We start from the raw sequence: 16,258 nt of genomic DNA, 5'->3' as shown, positions 1-16,258 counted from the left end.
TAGTTCCACTATAGCAGGAGAGAGCAGACTTGCATGAGTAAACAAGTAATCAGGGACTTCTACAATTTAGCTCTGGAATGGAACTAATGGTGTTTAAAGCTAAGAGTATATGCAAATGGCGCTCAATGTCACCTTATACACACAGTGGAAGACATGCACTTAGAACCTATCAGAGATTGTGTGTGTGTTTATGTGGTTGGCCAGGCTCCAAAAGGTTACAGGGACCCACAGATTATACCCATCCTTGGCTGTGTGCCCTAAGACTATATAGCTGGGGTACCTTTGTATACAGTGGTGATGGAAGATTTTTGGTTTGGATTTTAAGTCATGTTTATTGGATGACTACCATAGAGAAGAGGTTATACAATAGCCTTGGCTTTAATATTTAATGGTATTTTGTGCAAAGTTAATTTAAAGCGCATTTATCATGCAAATTGAAACTTGTGCTCTAACTCAACTAGCTCAGCACTCCCACACCCTTCCCCCACTCCTGCATAAATGTCACAGTCTTATAATTTACAGTCTGCATTTGTCACATTTGCAGGATAATTGACTCTCAGGGATGGAGTCTCAGAAAAAGTCTCCTTCAATAATACTGGCTTGGAGACAGCAGGAATTACTCCAGCTACTCCTTTAGGGTTTGGAATTGAAAAACAAAAAATCAAGCTATGCCATCACCCCAACACTTTCAGTTCATGGTTAATGAGCACAAGAAAACTTAGATGCTTCTCTTCATTTCCACCCCCAAGGAAAGCTTCAGTGCCCAAGAGCAGGGAGAGTTCAAATGAATGGTTAAAAGGATTAACAGGGACTGGGCTTCACAACAAAGCAGATGCTGCGCTACCTCACTGTTACATGAATGATCACAACCAACCCTAAAGGGATGCAGCTCTTTACACCTGGGATGCCGGTGAGGAAATGACAACTCCCATGAGGCGAGCAGGAACAAGATGGAAAACAAGAGAGCTGGGATTTGATCTTACGCAGTGGTTGATGGTCATCAGTGAAGAAAATCATGGTACACAGACTGAAATTTAGAGGTATCCTTTGATGAATTGGTTTAGCCCCTTTGTTTAATAAACAGCCCACGATCATGAGCAGGCCATAGCCAACCTAGGACTCAAACTCTCTCTCTACTTCCTCTCCTTCATTAATTGCTTTGACTGAGTACATAAGGATATATAGTAAGAATTTTTTCCTTAGCCCCTGTTACCAAGCCATCCCATTCTCCTGACCAGAGAAAATTCTATTCACAAGTTTAGCATGTCCTGGAGATATTCTGACACATAGCAAAAAATACAAGGTGTCTGTATGTGTTTGTGTGTGTGTGTGTGTGTGTGTGTGTTTAACATAAAACAATAGTAATCTAAGTCCTGGCAGATTCTTGCTTTAAAAAACAAAAAAAACCTAATTTTTTAGATCGCTATACATGATTAATAGACTCCAGAAATTATTTTCACCACTCTATATTTGAGAACTTTTATTTTCTCATCATATGAAATACATGTTATACTGAGAATATAATAAATTGTTAAAGAATTTGTATATATCTAGCATGATTCCCTCATATTTATCAGTTTACTTGATGGCATTATGTATTTATAAATATTTTTTACTTGAGAGTCATAAAAATCAAAAAAGAGACACTAATAATTGTACAATGTAATCACCTGACTGAAAAACTATATAAACATATATCAAAGAATACCGCTCACTCAAATAATTTGGGTACTTCTTTTTCTAACTTTTTCTTTTTTTAAGAAGATATCTCTGCATCAAGAAAATAAAGAGGGAGATAAAGGTGTGGTATATTTTATATCATATAATATACATTTAGATGAGTTTTTAAAATGCATACATATTTGCAACAATTGCCAAAATTCAAGTTGGGAATAATTTTATCACCCACCCCTCAACAAGGTTCCACAACATTCATTAGGATTCACCTCCAGCTTCCAGCTCCAGCCCCAGCCAACTACAAATCTACTTTCCCTCTCAATTTTGTGCTTTTCAGAAAATTTCATAGAAACAAAATCGTTCACTATTGTCTGGCTTCTTTAACAGTGCTGGGTCTAGTTTTCTTTCACTTATCATGATGCTTTTGAGATTCATTCACCTAGTGCATATAATAATAGTTACTCTTTCTTCCTCAGCAGTAATCTATTCTAAACCATGCTGGTTCATTTTGACCTCATTTATGGAGATTGGGGTTCCGTCTTGTTTTGTCTTTTTTTTTTTTTGGAGTTTGGGCTTAATAGAAATTTTTCTATTTTATGTAATACTTAGGGTTCTAAGTAAAACTGGTAAACATTCCCTACTCTGAGATTCCAAGAGTAAAGGGTTTTTTTTTCCCTAGGTTTTTTTTCCCTAGGGATGGGGGAGGGGCACGGGGGGAGGGAAAGAGTACCAGTTGTGCTCGGGGATCACTCCTGATGCAGATGAAGGGTGGTTAGTTTACAATGCAACACCAGCAGTTTAACCCCTGTTCTCTCTCTCTCTCTCTCTCTCTCTCTCTCTCTCTCTCTCTCTCTCTCTCTCTCTCCAGTGCTGCACTATCTGTCCTAAACCATGAGCTCTGCACTCCTGCCCTACCAGCCCTGGAGCCAGAAAGGCAACCAGGACACTCCATGCCTGGAGTCCATCTAGGGACACCAAGGAGATGGCACCATGAGGGACTGGGGTATCCATGAGGTACAGGCCACACTGAAGGAGATACAAGCTTGGTTACTGTACCACTGGATATCTCCTGAGCTTCAGGAAAGACAATGGTCAGACTCATGCCTCCTTGCCCAGCTCTCAGAAGCACCCAGGAGACCACATTTTGGGTCTATGGCAGAGCTGTGGTCCAGAGCTTTTTGTCTGTTCCTTCCTGAAGGTTCAGTTTCAAGGTCCCCATTCTGAACCGTACTCCTTAGTCCTGGGGAAGTACTCAATAGTTCCATCCTTCAGGATAATGCTGTCATTCACAGCTTCAAAACTGAAAAAGGCCTCAAGGAGGACCCTCTGTGCTGTGGGGAGGAAAACAGCCTGAATTGAAAAATACAGCAAGAAGCAAAGTGGGGGCCTCAGGCAATCAACATCCACCATAGAGCATTGGAAACGTGAGGTTCTTCATCTCCCCACACTTCCCGTGGAAGAAGGCCAGAGGGCCCCTGCTGGAGGGGGAAAAGCCACTTCTCCAAGCAGGCCTCGAGGCCCAGCAGAGGCCATTCCGGTCCTCTCCCTCGCTTTCTTCCGGCCCTGTTTCCTCTCCCCACCCCTCCAACAATAGCCCCCTCTTGATTTCTGTTTCAAGGGAGAACGGTGAGTCCCCAGTGCAAAGGAAACTCGAAGGATTCTTTCCGCAGAATTTCGGACTAGAAAGAGTGAGGCATGTGTCCAGACCTCTGTTCCTTGGCAGTGGGGAAGGGTGCCCAGAACCCTCTGGTTCCCCAAGGGAGACACAAAGCCATTTTCTTGTTCTCTTTCTTGTGCTTTCCCAGGAATTATTTAGTAAGGGGCCTATTCTCCTCTGAAAACTCTGAGCCCCCCCCCCCCAGCCATCTCTCTCTCTCTCTCTCTCTCTCTCTCTCTCTCTCTCTCTCTGGCTCTGTGTGTGTTTGTGATTTCTAAGTTTGTTTTTCCACACTGCTGAAAATAAAAACAACAGAATACCTTTTTTAAGTTCTGTCCCCAAAATACTTCATCACTGCCCATTCCCCACTCTCCGAATTTCCTTACCCTGAGCCAGAAGAGCTTATTTGAGAGGCAACGCCTTCCCCAGATTCCTTAGATCTAAGAAAATCCCTGGGCAATCCTGAAGACCAGTGCTTGAACACCCTTGAAAAATAAGACACCAGACCTGTCCCCTCTGAGACTGTTGGGATTCCTTAGTTCAGAGTTAACTTGTTGGGTGAGTCCACAGGAGCACCACCCAGAATGCTGCCCAGAGCTGAATAGAACAGACACTTCAGTACATGGTCACGCTGCTCATTGAGAGGAAATTATGTCATCTGAGACAAGGTCAGAGTGAGCCAATGGGCTTGTAACTTTTTGGATCCAGGACCCACCTTCTGAAATCAGTCCATGCGTACCGAGGTCAGCAGCCCAACGTGCTGTCCAGACTGAACATAAATCACGGGCACTCAGGGCAAGAGGCTGCTCCTGAATCAGCATGGGTAAGCAGCTCCCAGGTTGTGGGATCCTGGATACCACTGGAGAAGTACCACCTTTAGGGATACTTATTGAAAGAAATACTACTTATACATGATGCTTCCTCTCTAAAGAGAAACCTGATCTGGAGAATTCACTAACACTCTCTCCAAGGTGGTTATCTTGTTTATGGGGTAGTTGGCAACTATGGGTCTGGTTGATTAGGTGAGGAAAGCATCTGCTTCTTGGGTAGAAGGTTTGGGTGAAGTGATAGATGCAGCAGGCACCAAGCTGGGTGCAACTCCCCAACCCATGTTGCCATGTTGTGGCTGGTGCTGTTGGGGTTATCTCCTTGTCCCTTTAATGCCCTGGTCATCACAGAAGGCGGGCAGAATGGAACATAACATATCAGAGGAAAACAAGAGAAAGGTTCAGAGTTGCCTTTATGTGCCTGGGTGCTCAGTACTAAAGAGATAGGCTTTATCAATGTGAACAAAAACCTTTTTGTTCATATTGGTAAAACATTCTTAGATTCTAAGTTTCTGCTGTAAGTCACAAAAGCCGTCAGAATCACTCATCTCAGTAGATACCGTTCCATGTCTCCATTCAGTATGTGTTCTTGGTGATCATCTGCCCTGCCTAATTATGTAAAGGAAAGGGTATTGTACTCAGCAGAGACATCACATTTCCCTCCCTGCATTCACCCCAGAGTGTTTGTGTAAGTTCAGCCCAAGTGGCGTCCCTTTAACTTGGATTTACAGCCCTGTCTATAAAATACCAGACAGCTCTGAGCATTTCCTACAAGGCTGAATCCTGGCTCCCAGCTCTTTGAGTCAAGAAAAAACAAATGACCATTCTCTCTCTCGCCAAAAACAATTTGCTAACCCATCATCTCTCAGAAAACAAATGGAAAATAAAATGCAACAACAGTCTTTTCTGTGTATCTGATGAATGTTTATCTCCCACAAGCAAGTGGGTGGGGTTCTTGCCAAGATGACACATGAATATATGTGTAGCAGTTCCACGCACACAGGAATGGCCAAAACCATCATTCCAGGCAATTGGGCGGGGAACACATTTGTCTAAGTGACAGCTTGGTATTGTCCAGAGTGCCCCCCCCCAAAAAAAACCTTGACTAACTCTTCTATTAACTGCTGTATTTGGCAAAATAGAGAGAGCGTTTTTTTCCCCTGCAGCCCATTTATTTATTAAGTCATCTACTTAGTAAATATTTATTCACTATGTGTCCGTTAAATGCCAGGTGTAATCTTAGGCCCAGGCATAGAGCTGTGACTATATGAGATTACAGCCTGCATGGTGCTGCTTCTTCAGTGTGCTTACATAGTTCTTAGAACTTTTGATGAATATACATGATTATTCTCTTAAAGAAATATTGTTGTGTTATCTAAGCATATTAAATTCTTATATAGTCAGAAAGAACACCTGTTAGTCGACTAGCTGTTTCTGAGACAAGTATTTGTGCCTTAGAGACCTGAGTTTGCTGCTGTTCTATTATTATTAGCCATTAAACATGTGAAGAAAAGACTGGGGTGATGTAGGTAAAAATGAAAACAAAAATCAGAATCTCCTTGTCTATAAGTGATATAATTTTCTTTTTGTTAAAGTAGATTTAACATGAGTTGTGACTGCTATTTTCTTTCAAACATTGTCAATAGGTTCTTCACAGCAGGCATTGTAAAAAGGCAAAAGCAAAAACAAATTCTAATAAAAACAAACCCTTCAATATTTTTAAAAAGTGAATAGAGGGGCCCGGAGAGATAATACAGGGGTTAAGGCATTGCCTTTCACCCTAGTCTAATCTTCGGTGCTACATATGCTCCTCTGAGTACCACCAGGAGTGATCCCCAAGCACAGAGCCAGGAGTAAGCCCTGAGCACCACTGGGTGTGGCCAGATGTTTACACACACGCACACACACACACACACACACCCCACATACACAATAAGGTTAACAGAAAAAAATGTAGTATCTGTGTTTTTCTTGATAAAAAATAAATTATAATCTACAATATGATACAAATCAGATAAAAATACTAAACCTAAAAGTGATATTCAGACAGAGGTTATGGATCTAAATAATTGACCTTTTAATGATTTATATGTTTTTATAGAATAGTGATCAGTTTTATCAAATGATTTAACGGGCTAGCATATTCCTTACCAATAGTAATAATTTCCAGACTAACAAGTGATACATTCAGTGCTGAATAGAAATTCCTATTTAAAAGCAGTGTTCTTGGAAAGTGGAATCCTACCTCTGTTTTTTTTTTGTTTTTGTTTTTTTTTTTAATCAAACCCGGGTCGGCTGCATGCAAGGCAAACGCCTTACCCGCTGTGCTATCGCTCCAGCTCCTCCCTCTGTTTTGGAGAATCAGAATCTTTGAATCATTTCAGGAAGGAGTGGAGTGTATAGTGATTTTTCCACACCCCCGCACACAGACCACCTTGACAATCATTGGTTTGGTGCAACCCCATCATTTTACAGATAAGAAAACTGAACTGCAAGCATGAAAAGAAACCTGTTGAGTTACAGATACAGAGAATGACAGAGAGGTTGGATTAGAACAGAATCCAGCCTCTGACTCCCAGTCTGCTCTTCTGCTGATCTTTATATCAAATTACGACAGACACCTCGAGCACCTTCATGAAGAACAAGTTCGCTTTAACCTGCTCTCCCAAGCTTAAGTTACCCAAACAACATTCTACTGGATCCAACCTCCTATTCTAAGAAAAGCACTTCACAGGTTTGGGTTATTGTTGGTAGATGTTTAGTTATGATTTGCTGTTGTCTGTTTTGCTTTTGGGAAGAGGAGAAGGAAGTTGAATATCCAACTTAAAAGATCATTATTACTTGGCAAGCAAGTCAACATAAGTTTTAAAGCTGATAAGAAAGCAGCTGAAATTGCCACACACAACTTCATACAATGCTGCGATGGTCATGTTCTATATATTCGTGTGAAGGTATGTCACTCACTTCTGAAACAATTGAGAGAGCTTGCCTAGCTCACTTAGACCTCTGGGGGAGGAAAGCATGGCATTCCCAATTGCCATAATGGTTACCTAAGAGAGATGCCAGTCCTTTACGGCAACGGAAAAGGTCACCAATAAAACAGAGCTCGAGTTAGGGGAAGTGGGTGAAAGGGAGAACGGAACATCTACATTCTAAATTCGGTCCTTTCAAATGTTCATCTACTATACAACCACAGCCCTTCAAATGTTCAACGAAGTTGAAAACTTGATCCCAAGACGACCTTTCCCCTGCACTGATCTCTATTGAATGCGGCTGACATTTTAATGAGGCTTCATCTGGCATTCAGCTGTTAGCAGAGAAGAACATCAAAAAGCGCTGCCTTTCTTTTACATGAATATGGGGTTCGTGATATTTTCACTCAACGTGTACCCAAGTGGAAAGCTCTGAGAAACTTTTTGTTTTGATAAACACTTCCTAGAGTATTGATGAAAAATAATGTCACTAATTGTACTAGATGTAGTCACTACATTCAAAAAGTATTCCCAAGTATTAATATAGAACTCTTTAAAAATTAAAACTGACATTGATTGACTCCTACTACCTGCCAAACATTGTACTAATTGCTTTACAGAAATAGTGTTATCTAGTTCTCACAACTCTCTTATGTGGATGCATTTTTACATTTGGAGAAAATGAGGCTTAGAAAGGTTAAGTGCCTAATCCATAACCACAGTGAGTGACAGTCAAATGCAAATTTGTCTAACAAAGCCTGTGCTCGTGATACTCAGCCTGTCTTAATTTGATCCCTATCCAAGCACCTAGGCCTAGAGGACCCATCCTAAACTAACATGAAGACAACAAACTTTTCATTGAGTCCTATGGAAAGTTTAGAAAGAATGCAACGAGCACAACCTTGCTCCAAGTTCAGTGTCTCTCCTGGAGTTGCCCAGCGCTCTCCCAAATGAACCTCTGATGATCCCAGAGAAGTATCCCACACTGTGAGCTTGCACGAATGCCCACTCGTGCCTTGAAATGGAATCAAGACCAATTGAGTCGTAGCAACTAGACTCAGCAATAGATCTTTCTTCTTCGGGCAGCTGAAAAATCCTCCCTCCCACCCTGCCTGCAGTATCCAACAGATAACGTATCAGCAGTATCTTAATATTCCACACACTGAAAGGTATATATTCAGTATATGAAGATACAAAACATGTTCATTTTTGTTTAAGAAAATAACATATCCCAAGTGCCTTTTTCTCAGGCCATGGAGGAGCCCAGGCCGGAGGGGTGGCCGCTGCTAGCTGCTGTGCCAAATGCATATCCACCTTTGCAGTCCTTGTGTTTAGGCGGTGTGGTCCAGGTTGTCCTTTTTTTTTTTAAATATTGCCCTGCATCTGATGTTGTTATTCCACAATCAGAAGGTGAGAGTATTCTACAATGTTATTTTAATTGGTCACAAAATTAAATAACATTATCAAGGAGAAATGAAACTGAAAGGAGGTAGTAAAGCTCGCAGCCCCAAGTCTTTTACCAGGACTACAATTGCTAATGAAAGACGCAAAGTCCTGAAGTTGATTGCTCCGGTTAGTTACCTTTGCACCTGAAGGTCTACGAAGTGGGGTGGTTAGGGTAAGTGGAAGGGGAGCGGGATACCACTTTCAATGGTTAGCATGATTTTGCATCCAGCAGCAAGCAAATGCTCATCTTTTCCTTTACTCGCTTTAGGGTGCTCCCTGGGAAAATGTTTTGAAAAACAGAAGTCTGACTAATAAAATTAGTCCCACATAGCAGTCTAATTCAGTCATATTTTCTTGAACTTTACTAAGCAAAGTCTCCTCCATGTCAAATAGGTTAATTACTTGATCGTGGTTAATGCATAGCCTGGCCAATTAATTTATAAATGGGAGACCAGCTATTTTTATCACATTACTTACTTCCCAAGTGACTTGCATCAATAAATTTCATAGAAATAAATAAAAGTATATAGTTGTGGTCTTTGCCTTCCATCCATTCAGTATCTCTCTGAAACAAATGAGTAGTATAAGCAAATTAAGACTGTCTTTCTGAGCAGTCTCACTGGCCTGTTTTTGACAATGTGATCTTGACTTTGGGCTTGACAATAAGTCCTTGATAATATTATCCTTTCTGAAATATTTCACTGAAGCAAGTTACACTTTTAATAAGTTTCTATAATCTTGACTAGCCGATTGTATTCCGTTTGTGCTCGGGAAACTAGGCACTGGATGGATACTTTTCAATCGTGTCTGTAACTCCATTTGTCACTCTAGCTGACACGAGTGATCAATCTCAACCATCCTATTCTAGATGTTCTCCAAATCTAAAGTTCTAAGTCCCAAATATTCACCTACATGTCTGTGCATGGCAAATCACATCTTGGAACAACAGTCGATAGATAATACATTCATACTCATGCTCCATTTGGAACCTCAGCACAGCCAGCAAACCCCATACACAGTCCAAGTCAAAGCAACATTGCCGTCTTTTCCCCTCCTGCCTCCTACCTGATGCAGGGAAACAGAAATTCCCAATCCCCTCTCTTGAGGGTAGAGGTGCCAAATGGAAAGAAAAGAACGAAAAAAGAGCACCTCAATCTAGACAACGTGTAACAAAAGCCCCAGAGCAAACCACAGTTCTCAGCACTCTCTGATAAGGTTTCAGGACACAGAGCTGAGGAAGAGTGAATTCTGCAGTGATCCATCCCACACTCCGTGGCTCCAAATTAACCCTGCCACGTTACCGCTGCCAACCTTCAGATTAAATGCTATGTCCTCCTTCACCCTTATGCAATTCTTTTTCTGTTCTGTCAGCCTGGGATCTGCAAAGATCAGTATTCTATTTAAGAAAGAAAGAGAGAGAGAGAGAGAGAGAGAGAGAGAGAGAGAAGGTAGAAGCTTACATTCTGGGCCATCCATCAGGCCTATAGCCCTGGATTAAGGATGACACCCAGTCAACAATGCTGTTGAAGATGCCCCGGCAGTACCCATCGCAGGGATGTGCAAATGGAAGGAGAAACAATTGCATGGCAAACTTACCAGCTTTTGAGGCTGAGTGGCTGCAGCGACCCCCGTGCCTTACCTGATCCTCTGCTGTCTGCCTCTTTCCCTCTCTCTCCCTCCTTCTCTTGTGTACAGATTGCAGGGGACTTAAAGAACTCGCAGGGACAGTGTTTCAAATGACTTAAGAAAGAGAACAGGAACAATACTTCGTTCTCTTTTTCTCAGATGAGTACCTTCGGGAAGAAGGAAGGAAGGGAGGGGAGAGGGAGGAAGTCAACAACCCTTTGCTTTCCTGAAAAAAAATAAGGAAACAGAAGATAGACATCTCATTTTCTCTTAAACAAAATGTTGGAAGGGGCAAAAAAAAATCTTTGAAAAAAGGAATTCCTCAAATATGTTCTCTGCCCTGGGAGCTTGAAAGAGATGAAAAGGTTTACTGGCCTGGCCTGTCCAAACAAATGGTATTCCAGAAAGGCAGGCTCTCCTGAGCTTGCAGCCTCAGGGACTGGTGTGCAGAGCCGATCGGGAACAGATCATGGCTTACTGAGCAGGAGCACAGGAGGTTTGGTGTGCTGTGCTAACCAAGGTCGACCAGCAGCCTGTGAGGCCGAGTGGGACATTTATTTAGCCCTTTCTAGGCTGGAGAAAATACCCGTGCGGCTGCAATTCCGCAACCTGACTCTAGATCCCAAGAGTTCCTCCTGTGTGGAATAGCAGATTTATGCTCTGACCAGACTTTGCTTGGTGCCATGAAGAAAATCAAGTTTGCATCTTTGCTGATGGTTTTTTTTAAGCATGCAACTTACTGCACAGTTGTTCGTACAGTTGTTAGAGAATTTTTTATATTTTCTATTCTCTACTTTCCGAATGCTGCTTGGATTTAGTCACCTCTGGGCAGACTAGTCAATGAGGGTCTAATCTGTTCTCAAAATTCTGAGAATGAGCAGAGTAGAGTCTTAGATGAGCTGGAAAGGGTTCTGCAAAAGGGAAGGAGAGTTTGAAGAGAAGAGTGAGAAAGCGGCAAGCGTGTCCTTCGCCAGGTCAGGGGACCCGGGGAATACAGTGGGCAGGCAGGAGCACTGGGTAGGGTTCGTGGCATTTAGAATAAGCCAGTCTGAAATTCTCTGTTTGCACTGTGTGCCTGTATTCTCCATTCAACTGGGTAAGAACATTTTCACTACCAACAGGAACTAGCAGTTTTGTGGGTCTCTGTGGTGGCAAAAAAGTAAAACCACCTCTAAGGTACTTCCTTGTTTCATCAACTGTGACAAAAAGGGGTGGAGTATTGTACCTGCTTAAGAAGTTTTGAGAGCAAATTCATAAGACTCTTTTTTTTTTTGGTGGGTGGAGCAGCGAGGAAAGGGTAATCCAATTTTCTCCAAGATCATTCTTTTATCCCCTCTTTGCTTCCCCCCATCAATTATCAACGGTCAGTCTATCTCTCTGTCATCTGCCTGTGTATAATAACAAAGAGCACCTAAAGATACTATACAGTAGTTGGCTGCAAGATCCAGAATGGAGTTTTTTCTTGCACTTGGTACTGCACTGAGGCCAACACAGCACAGAGCACTGGATTACTGTCATAGGTGCCCAACTCAGTCCACTAATGGTCACTCCCTTCAGGGGCTAATCCCAGAACCCTCCTCCACTTCTTCTGCAGCAACTCAGCCTGTGCTCTTTGCCCTCTGCTGGCCTTCCTCTGCATCCTGCCTTTGTAGAAATGGGAAGGAACACGCAACCCTAAGAGCCAGAGAAGAGCCTGAGAGACTGGACAGGGGAAGGATGGGCATGGGGAACACATTCTCTTAAAGGAGCAGCAATCTTGAGCTCCTTTACCTTTGGAATAATTGGGAGGGTTAAAAAAATCACTCTTCTGGAATGAAAATGGAAAGTGAGAGTGGGGTTTGGTGCATGGAAAGGCTGAGTGAGGGTTGCTGTGGCCTCAGTCCTGGAGGAAGCCGGGGAGGTGAAGGCATAAGAATCCCAGAGTGCAGATTCCTCCAGGAGGAAACGTCTGAGTCTCTGAAGCCTCAGGCAGGCCTGGGGCCGCCTCTTCCTGATTGGTTCCTCCTGCAGACCCAGGGCCAGGCCAGGACTGAGCCCAAGGAGCACCCGAGTATCCAGAGGATTCCCTTGCAAGTCTGCCGAAGGTGGGGACTTTCAGGGGAAGACCTGTGATTGCCTCCCAGCAGACCAGGGGTCCCCCCCCGGGGCAGCTTGCAAGGAGCCCAGCACCCCCAGCTTCTCACCTGAAGTGAACATAGCAGCTCCAGTCAGAACCCCTGTATCTGCCCCCACCCTCTGAAACCCAGAAAGACCATGTGTGATGTAGAACTTTTCCCAGGGTCCCAACAAAGATGCTTAACCCCCCACATGCCAGGCCAGTACTCCTCGCAGACCTCACAGTGGTCCCACTCAAAGTCACAGGCCAGGCTGTGCCCCTCCCTGCACTGCCAGCAGCTGCCAAGTCTCCCCAAGAAATCACCCCTGAGTATCTGCTAGCTCAAAGGCTTCTAGCCTTCCTTGAAACTTAGGAGAGACTGAGTCCTAACCCTACTCATCCTGCTGGGAAAGTGGAGTCTGCAGCTCTGCCCCGGTTCCTCTGGATCAGGAGTGAAGCAAAGAGAGACAGTTTTGAGGTGCAGAAGGCTGAGACAAGGCAGGTGTGGAAATAGAATAAGGCCAGGCAGCTTAGACCTCAAGCCAGCTGCTCTTTATGCCAGCTATTACAGAAATCATTTGAGTTAGAAGGAGAGAGATGGAAATAAAAACCTGGGATTTGACTGAGGGATAAGGAGTAGAACTGGGATAGGAAACTCAGTCAAGAACCCCAAGACTCAGAGGGACCCAGCAGTGTGGAGTAATGGTGTGTGTATTAGAGGATGGCCGTTTTTGAAGCATCCTACCTCTGGGTTTCCAGTGGTGCCCGCTCTCAGCCCTCAAGGGCCAGCTGTCCACCTCACAGCTAACTTTGACCCCTTATCATGCAGTGGAGGGAAGGTTGAAATAGAATTTATGCTCAGAATAGTGTCCATGGAGTCAAAGTGTCCAGGTCACCTTTTCAACATGAACATGTAGTAGCAACCAGATCTGGAACCATGAGGCGTGAGGTCCCACTGCCTGTAGCTTTCCGGGGTTGCCACAGCTCTGACTTCTCACACAGATCATGTGTACTTATTTCCTGGGCCCAAAATCACATAAGAGAAGACTGCACTCTGTTGTGGGTATTCCTGCACCACTGTGTATGCGTGAAATCCCCTCTACTATGACTCCAGAACCCCTCCAGAGCTATGGCTCCTATGCTCTCATTGATTTACCTTTGGTATTTCATTGCCATAGATTCCATTTCTGGTTAGTTAGTTTGTTTTTTGTTGTTGTTGTTGTTTTTGCTTTCTTCTGTTCTAAGGCCACACTTAGCAGTACTCAAGGCTTAATTCTGTCTCTGTCCTCAGAGATCTTTCCTGGCAGGGCTCGGGAGTACAGTTAGGTGCTGGGGATCAAACCCCGATCAGCTGCATGCAAAACAAGAACCCTACCCACTGCACCATTACTCCAACCCAGTATCATTTCTAGCTGAGGCTCTGACAATTGGACTAGCAGGAATTATCTTGGTACTCTAGGACTCAACTCTCTCCAGGAAGATGGTCCACCCTATTCACAAACTTCTTGTTTGATTGCTTTTTTGTTCTTCCCTTTCCTTTACTGTTGCAATGACCAGGGGCTGTGCATTTAGATATGGTGCTCACACATTCAACGATGCTGTTTGCTGGGACTTGAACAATCTCACTGTGCTGCTTATTACACAGCTGGTTGTAGTGCTCACCAGGGGTCGCTGTGGTACTCACAGGCTGTTAAGGGTAAGCGAGGGGTCCCGGACAGCAGAGCCACCAAGACACGGCAAGACACTGGCATGTGAACACACCAGCAAGGGGCTGTCAACCTCACACTTACCTGGAACATCTTGCCTTTGAGTCAAACCTCAGGACCACTGCTTAACTGTCGTTCTTTCTTTCTTTCTTTCTTTCTTTCTTTCTTTCTTTCTTTCTTTCTTTCTTTCTTTCCTTTCTTTCATTCTTTCTTCCTCTCCCTTTCTCATTCACTCTTTTCCTTCCTTCCTTCCTTCCTTCCTTCCTTCCTTCCTTCCTTCCTTCCTTCCTTCCTTCTAGCCCTCTTTCTCTCCCTCCTTTCCTTCTTTCCTTCTTTTTTGTTTCTTCCTTTCTTTCTCTCCCTTTTCACTTTTTCTTTCTTTCTCTTTCTTTGTCCTTTCTTTCCTTCTTTCTTTTCTTCCTTCTTTATTTCTTCTCCCTTTCTTTCTCCCTTTTTGTTTTCTTTGCCCTTCCTTCTTTCCTTCTTTCTCTCTTTCTTTCTCAATTAACTGTGGTCAGGGCTCACTCCTGGCAGTGTTTGAGGAACTTTAAGTGGCTAGAGATCAGGTCTGGGCCAAGGCCTGGAATGCACTAAGCTCCTTGAACTCATCCCACCCTATTTTATTTGTTTTGGTGTCTTCTTCTCACATGGGATGCATGGCACAGATTTTTGTAGTATTTAAAGAAAGAAAAGAAGAACATTAAGGCATAAGAAGTGGATGAGGGCGGGGGGCAGAGACAATGGTGGAGGGAAGCAACACTTCTTCCCTCTGGAGTGCCAGGGGAAAGATGAGGGAGAGGGTGTACCATGAACAGTGTAAATCATGGCACTTCAAATAAAAATAAATTTTTTAAGTTTCTAAATTTAAAAAAAATTACTATTGATTTTCAGGAGTTGGTGAAGTCCTTAGACATATTGGCAGAATTCCTGAGTCTTTCGGACTTGGTCAGGAGCCTCTGTCTCCACTTCCTGCTACAGCCTTGAGATTCTCACTCCCACAGCTCGAAGTCACAATTCTGCTCCTCCAGCTCTGAGTCCCTTCAGATTCTATGGAAAGTGGGTGTCAACTCCCTCTGTGGGACCTTGCATGACACGCTACATTTCATTATATTAATGGGCAGAAGGGATGGCCAAGTTTCTTGGCCTCACACTCCTCAGAAACTTCCTTTGTTTCTTTTTGCCAAGCCCCAACATCCTCCCAGTCCCTTCTCAAAACATGAGGACATCATTTCTTCCTTCCCTTGGAGGCTTTTTGTAGCACAGCATGAGGAGAGGAAGGATTCACTTAAAAGACATCATTAGAGGACATCTGTTTTACACAGCCAGCTTCTTCATTTGGTGGGAGGGAATAATAATGGTACACCTATGTTGTATAGTTTGGGGGATGTGGGCCACTACTCTAAACACTGTGTGTCATACCTCAGCCATCACAGTGCCCCATGAAGTCCTGCTGGTAGTGTCCTACTCTGCTCCTTATTGTTATTATTTATAGAAAAAACCCAGAGGCTTGGGGGGGGACTCATACTCCTTCCCCATCACAGTAAGTTCTTCAACCCAGGAAGTCAGACTCAGAGCCTCCACTTTTTACCATCAACTAATTTTTATTTGCCCTGCCTTCTGAAAAAAACGCTGCCTGCCAGACTAGGAAAACTCAATAGACAGGCCCTAAATTAGGTTGAAATGTTTCATAAAACAAGATAAAAAATGTATGACACCAAGGTTCACCAGACAATCATTTCTTGAGCGTGTTTTGCGGACCAGAAAACTTGTTGCTGGTATGGATCACACTTAACTGATTTTTACTGTCTGATACAGGAAAGACTTGAAATGCATTAAACTGTCTCATCACTGCAGGCCCAAACCTGACTGTCCTTTGGCTTCTGGATAACAGCCACCGAGTCACCAAAGGGGAGCAGGAGGAGTGACAGCACCCTTTCCCCCCTGTGGTAGTCCAGCACCGGTAACCTACTGCAAGAACCGGATGCATTTCTGCCAAAAGCTGCTGGGTTCCGAGATTTGTTCCTGAGTCTCTGGGATCATGGCTGTTAAGCAGCTTGATCAGGAGCCAGAAAGGCCATTCATGGGCGGCAACTTGGGGTCTTGTTGGGGCAGGGAGGAAAGGGCCAGCTCCACCCCCATTCCTTGAAGCCACGCATGTCTTGTCACTGCGGGCCCAAACCTGACTGTCCAATGGCTTCTGGAGGATGGTGGCCACCAAGCCGCCAAGAGGAAGCAAGCGGAGGGACAGCACC

At 43.8% G+C, this 16,258-nt stretch overlaps 1 protein-coding gene across 3 annotated transcripts in view; it reads right to left on the bottom strand.

Moving 5' to 3' along the window:
• ZNF366 (zinc finger protein 366) overlaps positions 1-10,299 on the bottom strand; it is a 68,619-nt gene extending 58,320 nt beyond the window's left edge. Inside the window, exon 1 of one of the 3 annotated variants that reach the window (XM_056112516.1) lies at positions 10,219-10,299. Coding sequence is in view for 1 of the 3 variants with exons in the window: in XM_056112514.1 (XP_055968489.1) it covers positions 10,040-10,055 (16 nt within the window). In the remaining 2 variants the exon portion in view is untranslated. Of the gene's footprint in view, positions 1-10,039; positions 10,114-10,175 lie in introns of those variants that run through there. The other 2 variants (XM_056112515.1, XM_056112514.1) reach the window with 2 other exon arrangements.
• Positions 10,300-16,258: the final 5,959 nt, after the last annotated feature.

Source organism: Sorex fumeus, unplaced genomic scaffold (assembly GCF_029834395.1).
Source record: "Sorex fumeus unplaced genomic scaffold, SorFum_2.1 ptg000018l, whole genome shotgun sequence".
In the NCBI taxonomy this organism is placed as follows: Eukaryota; Metazoa; Chordata; class Mammalia; order Eulipotyphla; family Soricidae; genus Sorex; species Sorex fumeus.
This window is presented reverse-complemented; position numbering and strand designations above follow the sequence as displayed.